General features: G+C 34.2%; 1 protein-coding gene across 1 annotated transcript; it reads left to right on the forward strand.

Moving 5' to 3' along the window:
• The first annotated feature begins 1,507 nt into the window (after window positions 1–1,507).
• Window positions 1,508–8,404, forward strand: LOC128178199 (leucine-rich repeat-containing protein 28-like). Its single transcript, XM_052845249.1, has 9 exons — window positions 1,508–1,772; window positions 2,275–2,312; window positions 2,928–2,965; window positions 4,737–4,874; window positions 5,064–5,270; window positions 6,310–6,424; window positions 6,586–6,893; window positions 7,396–7,578; window positions 7,703–8,404. The coding sequence occupies exons 1-9, from the start codon at window positions 1,593–1,595 to the stop codon at window positions 7,735–7,737; spliced, it is 1,242 nt and encodes a 413-aa protein (XP_052701209.1). The 5' UTR covers window positions 1,508–1,592; the 3' UTR covers window positions 7,738–8,404.
• The last annotated feature ends 223 nt before the right edge of the window (window positions 8,405–8,627 follow it).

Consider the following 8,627-nt stretch of genomic DNA (forward strand, 5'->3'; position numbering starts at 1 on the left):
ATTCCATTTTTTGTCTGTCATTGTGCATTGTTTTGTCAAAATGTGCAAAGTGCATCTTTTTTAAATGTTAAAACATTTTGAGCTTCTTCTTACAAAATATGTTTACTTGTCCAATTTTGTTTTTGAAGTTTTGCAGCCATATTTCACATCATTATTTACACAGATCCACCACACACATACAGTTTTTGCATTATGACAAATCTGATAATGGGTAAGACAGTGCCCCTAGAATTAGTATACCCCCCCCCCCTTTCCTCAGTGTTTCACAAGTTGTGGAATAGCATTCATGCATTTAACTGCCATTCTTGTAAACAATTCTTTCATCATACATGATTTCCAGTTAAATAATGCATAGGATTATTTTGTAAATTTGTTTTATCCTTCACTGATATACTCAGATTACCCATTGATCCTCTTCTTTATTGGTTTCCCACTGGATGACTTAAATTCTGTTGGATACAATCTAGTCAGCTGTGGCAGTGCTTCTGGTTGACATAAAATCCTAGTACCACACTACAGTCTCGGTTTATGTTTACCGAGGTCAATGTGGTATGTCAAATACAGGAAAAATGGAAGATGGCTATATACTTGAAGTCATTACATGCACAGATCTATCAAGTGGGGGGTCAGGGTAGTCCAGACCCCCACTGTAAAAATTCAAATTTTTAAAAATTTACATTACATGTATAAATTACCAAAACTAAAGAATAATAGGTTTGCTTGAAAACTCTTTCAATATGTTTTAAATGATCGTTGTTTTACCACTGATTTACATCTTTGCACTTTCAGCACTAGGGGAAGTGACATAATAAGTTAAAAATAAGAGTATTACTTCTTTGTGATGCGTTATTATATCCCTTCTTTGATTTGACTTATAATATCAATACAAATAACGTGTAAAGAAATGAAATTCACTCAAAACTGAGAGATAGCGCAGTTGAATGCCTGATTGGAAGGTTATGTATTTAATAGTGTACAATTTTTTGTATAACAGTATTGTAACAACGAGTAATTTTATAAGTTTTGCTTTTGTATGATAATCCCTACAGCACTGTACCAGTTCTTGGCTAAAATTTAACGTTTCCTCTTCGTATTTCCTTATTTCTTCATATATTTGGATAAAACTTGACACACTCTAAAAGGTGAACTCCTTATTTATATATTGGTTAGATTATGTCATCATTTAGAACCTGAAACATCTTGTTTTAGTGGTTTTTAGTACTCTCCCAATTTGCTGAGTTTTTACGATTTACTGGTACAGTGACACTATAGTTTAGAGTTGTTAATCATCGCTTCACAATCATGAAACTAATTTTATTAGACGAACTATATTTCCCAAATGATTGTTTTCAGCAATGTTCAGTGTTTATTATTTTATAAAATACATCGACACAGTTTATAAGTTCGCTTTCAGTACTTTCAGTTCTTTGATTTTGAGGGAAAAAAACTCCATTCGGCAAACCTCGGTAGATTAGAATAGTTTGCTTGATGTAATAACCGAGGTCTGCCGAAAGAGCAGATGCTACTTTCACTTCACCCAACATAGAGCAGGATCTGCAGCTTATCAACGCCCGTGTCTGAGACTGTATTTAATGTTCGTCGTCCAGTTGTCGACATTTGAATACGAAGCCCTCCCAGTCTCATTTATGGCTAGTGTACTTATTTCATTGAACTACAAAGGTTTGGAAGAAATTCCTCCGTCAATGATAAATTCTCCTTTGACAGCAAACGTCCAGCATTTGCACATGAAAGGCAATCGCTTGACTGAATTGGTAATGTCATGTCTTTCAACTTTTTCATTAGGCCTACACATATTTTTTAAATATTTATACTTTGGTTCATTATTCATGTAAACTTATGAAATATAAGTTCACAGTATAATCAATGACTTAATTATTATGTTCAAAGATTTGGAGTGATGAATCTGATTTTATTGATGTCAAATTATTTATATTTGATATTAATACTAAAATAGTTAAAGGAGCGAAAGTGAAGGTTTTGCATGGAAGAGGATAGTTTATTAATTGGTATTTTGACTATAAAGCCTTCACTGATTTATAGAACAGTCTCTCATAATTCCAATTCATATTTGGAAATGTTGCAGCGATTCAGTGAGGGTTTCAGTCAGAAACAGTCCAGATATCAATTTTAAAAGCAAGATTAATTAAATCTCTGCTGAGATTGGATCAGTTTTAATTGTGATAAAATGTGATGAAGACTGTATTGAAAACTCTCCAGACAATCTAATATTGTTTTACGTTTTTTTATTCACAGCCAGAGTCAATCCACCTGTTTGAAAACTTAAAAGTGTTGTAAGTACACTTACCTGTATATAAATTTACATGCAATTTCTGCTGCTAAAGGAATTTATTTGAAATATTTATAGAATTTTTATCAATCATATGTATTTTTAGGCTCAAGTTAGAATAAAAACACAATTTTTAAATGAAGTTACATCCTTTCACATATCATGAGAATTTTTTCCTGATAAACATGTTAAATTCCATTTTCATATCACTGAAGTGACCTATTTGGCTTCAGTTTTCATCCGTCATATTGTAGTTTCCATTTACGATGAAACATTATTAAATTCTTCTTGAAAAATAGAAGGCCCATTGTTACTATTTTTGTTCTCAATATAAGGACCATATATTTTAGTTAGGAACTTGATCTACAGATGAATACATTTATCCTTTAAAAATCTTCTGTTCTACCACTGAACTTTGAGTAAACAATTTTATAAGTATGTGTACAAGTTTATGATAATTAAGCAAGAATACCAAACTTAAGGCCCCAGGGTCAGGGGTTTTGGTGTAAGGATGAGCGCTAGTGGTCATAAAGCCAATATGCATTGATTCTTTTTAGATGTGTTCTACTTCAATAGAATAAATATGAATATTGCATTATAAGATCTTCTTGATTTATAGGTACCTGCAGAGCAATAGAATCAAGCTTCTTCCTAATGGTAAATATGTATCCGTAATCTATTCATCTACAAACATACATGTAATTTATGCATTTGTGATACAATATATATATATATCTGTTATTAGGGGTCTCTCTGTCTATCCATTAATCTCTCTGTCCAACATATTGTCCAGAGCATATTGTTGTTAGGCAAATCTTGTACTTACATCACTTACAGAATGCCTTTGAATAAGAGTGTGCTAGGTACCTCACTACACCTACACTTATACTTTTTAAGACATTATGTCACAAGATGGCGATTTAAATGTTTTGTTAAATTGTTTATATCGTTTGATTGGGTTGTATATTGTCGTAGCTCAGTGGTTAAAGTATTGGGCTTCTGATCCGCAGATCATGAGTTCGAATCTGCTTGGAGCTTTTATTCATGTTAACTGAATTAATGTTTTGAAAATGTAATTTTTCATCCAAAATTTTAAATACTTCTTATCCATTATGATATCTATCATAAGCAGGTAATTTTCTGCTGATTTGAGAAAATATTTCACGATGTAGTGAGCCACCTTAAATGCATTATAGATCAATGTGTTAAATCCTTGTTTGGACCATATATTCTCTCTTCTTGGGCCAATCTGGCCCATACTTTGCCCATAGAGTACCATTGGGTAATGGCACAACTTTTTTTAGCATTTCAGAAAGAGCTTGAAAAAACACCAAGAATGTATTAACATAACTGGATGTTAGAAGTTTATTCAAAATGGAGTCTCGATCTTCTCATCATTATAAGTAACAACTAGAAAATCTTGTATCTCTCTTGTATGATATATTTTAGGGTATATTATTGAATTTGATAAATGGTATCTCACATCTGAACAGATCATAAAATGTGTTGTAATTATATCTAGCTTAATAAAAAGGGGGTTGTCATGAATGCCTATATAATACATCTGAGGTGTTTTTCAGAACTCTGCTGGAAAGAAGTTGCAATTGTGGGTAAAGGCTGTGCAGTGACCTTGACATTTCTTGGTCAAAGGTTAAGGTCCTCACAGACCATGTATGAATTCCTTATCTGGACTTTATATTCACTCTCTTAGACCAAATCGATCTCATATTTCATGCACAACGTTTCATTGGGTAGAGGGTGATTGGGTAAAGGGTATCAGTCTATCAGTATCAGACCGGAATGTCCGATATTTCAGTGTCCAGGTTTGACTTCTGAGCTTAATGTTTTTACTTTTATCCTCCATCTTTTTTATTGCTGTCAGTTTTCTCGGTATGCAATGATCTCGAATTATGTTCCTAAGTCATATATAAGATCTCTCTGAAATCCTGTTTGGACAATTTTTTCTCTTTCATTGGTCAAATCTTGCGAATAACCTACCTGAAGACTGTAGGAACACATGTAATGAGTATACATTGTATATACACGTATATGCAGTGGCGCTTTATCGTTGACAAGTTTTTTTTATCAAATGTCAAGGTCAAATAATCCTTTAAGTAAAATCATTTTCCTTATTCTATTTTTTTCTCCCCTTATCCCCCCCCCCAAGACTTATACCTTACCCATAGAGTGCTTTCTGAATAAAGGATATGCAATGATCTTTACAAATTTTTGAAGTCAGAGGTTATCTTCTAAAAGTGCCCCAAACTATCCCAATATTTTTTTTAAGCAATGGCCCTTTGAGATGGTATTCATTTCAATGATATCTTGACTAGTTTTAAAAATTTCACAAAGAATTTGATAATATCAATAAATTGATAATTTAACTAAATTAAAGCTTTTTTGTAATGTAAATCAATAATTATTTAAGCTGTTGGCGCTTTAAAGAATTTGGAACTGTTGGATGTAAGCTTTAACTACTTGGAGAGTCTTCCAGAAGAGATTGGGGGTCTTAAAAAACTGAAAAAATTGTATGCATTCAGCAACAGACTGAGGGAACTTCCTAAATGTAAGTTTATCTTACTCATATACCTGTCGATTGATTCATTTTACACTAAAGTTCTACTAAGAAAGAAAAGGTTTTTTTTTTAGAATTAAGAGAGCAGTGGATGTTATTGTCCAAAGATGCTATTAAGCTACAGATTAAAAACTTCTGATTTAAAATTGCTTTCAAGAAGTTTCATTTTCTCTCATTTAGCAATAGAGGCTTTGCAGAACCTTGAAGTTCTTGGCATTATGAAGAATGAGCTGTCATCTCTTCCACCGAGAGTCGGAAGTTTGACAGAGCTTGTAGAGTTGAACGTTGACAGTAACTATCTTACGCATCTACCAAAAGAACTTTGTAACTTAAACCGTCTACAGGAACTCTCAGCAGCCACCAACAACTTGATGACACTGCCACAAGGTTCGAATAATTCTTACTCTCTGTATTAAACTAACATTATTTTCCGTTATTTGTATGTTTTTATTAGGGCCCCGCTCTGCGGGCACCCTATAGTGATCAGTCTGTCTGTCCATCTGTTTGTCCATCTGTCTGTCTTTCCATCTTTCTGTTCATCTGTCCTTCCATGTTCGCTTGTCTGGAGCATCTCCCCTTGGCCCAATCTGGCTCATACTTCACCCATAGAGAGCCTTTTAGTTAGAGTGTGCAGTGATCTTGAACGAACCATGTTTCTAGTTCTATGGTGAAGGTCATCACAGAATTATATATATAAAATCCTTGTTTGGGGCATATCTTTTCTCCCCTTAGTCCAATCTAGCACATACTTTACTTCACAGAGTGTCTATAGTCAAAGGGTGTGCAATGACCTTGAATGAAGTTTGTGGGTCAAGGGTCAAGGTAATATTGGATTACACAAAAATCCTTTTTATCAGAGGATATGTACTTTCCACTTAGCCCTATTTGGCTCATACTTCACATCAATAGATGGTAGTGCCCTTGGACCAATTTTCAAGGTCAAATGTGAAAGTCATAGCAGAATTACATGTATATGAAAAATCCTTGTCTGGAGAATATCTCCTCTCCCATTGCTCCAATACGGCTTATACTTCACCCACATGGTGTCTTTAATCAAAGGGTATGCAGTGAACCAAGTCAATGTGCAAGTTCTCTTTATAATCAGTTTTAGACCGTAAATTATTTCACATTTGCTTAATCTTGCTCAGATTGAACAAAAAATATCTGAACATAAGGGGATATGAAATTGAATTAGAATTCTACACCTGGAAAATTCTAAGTTAAAGGTCAAGGTCAAAGCAAAAATCTCAGAAATTCTTTTCATCCTACTGTCCTTTATTTAAGTAGGGCCCCTTGAGATGGTCACCATCTCAATGTTGTTTAGTTTTATTCACAATACATCATCAGCTGTTGCATTGCATCAAGACTTTGTCAGACTAGACAATTCATTATTAATTCTATGTCATCAGCTTATTTGGATTTACAGATCTTGGAAGGATGAAGACGCTGGTCAACATCTTTGTAGACAACAATCCTTTGTTAAACTGGCTTCCACTGTCCTTAAAGTCAAAGAAGGGCAAGATAAATATTGGAGTTAATAGGTTTGTTAGACTATTTAGACAATGTGTAAACAGAAACTGGGTATACTAAGAAGGAAACTTGCATGTACCAGCTAGTAGATGATTTTTTTTCTCTACATGCCTATTATTTTAAAAGAATGTGCTTGATGTGTTAAAAAAGGATTGTTGCTTGATGATTTAAGATGTGGCATTGGTGACCTACCAGAACACACAGTTAGAGCATATCAGCTAGTGAACATTAAGTGGAAGAAGTCTACAACGTCCACCATTTTACCTAGAGAGATTTCTCGCACCATGTGTCCAGCCAACATAGCAGCCCTGTCTTTGCCGCTTGTGCACTCTGCACGGACTAGAGACCCCTCAACTGAGGGGGTTGAGGCCACAGTGAGCCTGACACATGATGCCAAATTTGTGATCAGGGTGCCTACTTTGTTTGAGCTGACCTTGAGAACATACTATACTCTGTTAAGAATGAGCAAACATGTATCAGGTAAATATGGACTCTACCAACAAGTACCGGTATATATGCATACTTCTTACATGCTACAGTACAGCTGCTCTGTTTGGATCCCAATGAGTACCGGTATACATGTATATATAGCAGTGTGTTGTTAGCCACAACCATGCACTGCAAATTCTAGGGTGTTTTTGATTTTGTACATGTAGGTATCTTGATTTTTGGAGATGCATGTAACATTGATATACATGTATCTGCAGTTAAGGTTGAAACATGTCACATATAAATATATTATTTACTCACAAAAGTTTTTATGACTGTTTTAAATTAAATAGTCAAAATTTTAATAGTCTCTGATCAATATGTGTTAAAAGTTAGAACATAAAATTTTAGTGCATCATCAAATCAGTGATTTTGCACATCATAAAATGTATGATTTACAAACCTCAATCATTCTAATATAAATATTTCATCATTACAAAAAGTGGAGTGTGAATTATGATGATTTCTATGCATATTTTACTTATTTTGATAGGTAACTCGTGGACAATTTTACCCAGAAATATAGAGGATCTCCTACAGTGTCCCACGGCTCACTGTTGTCAGTGTACTCAAGTTCTGTTCACGTCGGCCATCCCATTCATTTGTCAAGACAACTTTGATCCTAAAAAACCAAACCATTTGTTCCATTTTCTCGGCCTCTGCTGCAGTGAACAATGTAAGATACCAATTATTTCATATTTTTAAAAAATATTTTTCTTCTAAAAAATGCTGAATACCCCTGCCTCAAAATATGCTAAAGAATACATGTGTAAGTTGATCATTGCTTTTTTCTTTTGTAGGTTTCTACCAGGAGCTTGCTTCTCATATACAGTGAGCCTTAGAGTCAGTTTCCAAAACCTCTGCATGGACATAACATATATATTACAAATGTATATGTATCTTCTCCAAACCTCACTGCCATTTTCTCCATGTTAAATGGAGATTTTTGGTGCAGGTCAAACTTATTGTCTCGAAGCATGGTCTGGAGTCAGGAGAGAAGTCCAGATGAAAGAGTCATACCCGGTTCATATTGGCTTTGGTTTGCAGTGATAGTCAAAACTCAAGAGGATTATTTCCTCTTGCAAAAGAACCTACAAAGATATTTTAAAATCTGCAAAACACTGGAGCTAGTTACACCCGATGAGAGATGCGTGTCAGTGAAGGTACCTGGAAATACACTGAAACTTGCTTTTGTGAACGCTACTGGTACAAATAATGAAAGAAGTTAAATTATTGTACAGTAAATGACTGGTACAGATAGTTATAGCTATAGCCAAGACAACTATAAGTTTCAATGTTTACAGTAATGTAATGTGGGTAATATAACATCATGTTGTCATAAAGTATTATTACACTGAGTAACAATATGCTGATATGAGAAGTTATATTTGTCTTTTCTATGCTTCTGGTTTCTAAAATGGATGTTCAGAATACATGTGAAGCATCTGTTAACAACTTATTGTTAGGTTCTTCCATTCTACATGTATTACATATTAATTTGTTATACTTTCATGTTAAATACTGAAATCTGATTGGTTAAGACGCAGTTAATAATATTTACTATTACCCTCAGCGTTAGCAACGCACTTGGCAACGGGTAACATTAAAAAATGTTACATGCGCGAAAATTATGCGCGTACGGTTCGCTGTAGAATTCACGTTATTCCTATATATTTACATTATCCAGTGTCTTTGCCTGTGATAACACTACGTATCGATTTTGTA

This window comes from Crassostrea angulata, chromosome 3 (assembly GCF_025612915.1).
Source record: "Crassostrea angulata isolate pt1a10 chromosome 3, ASM2561291v2, whole genome shotgun sequence".
NCBI lineage: Eukaryota > Metazoa > Mollusca > Bivalvia > Ostreida > Ostreidae > Magallana > Magallana angulata.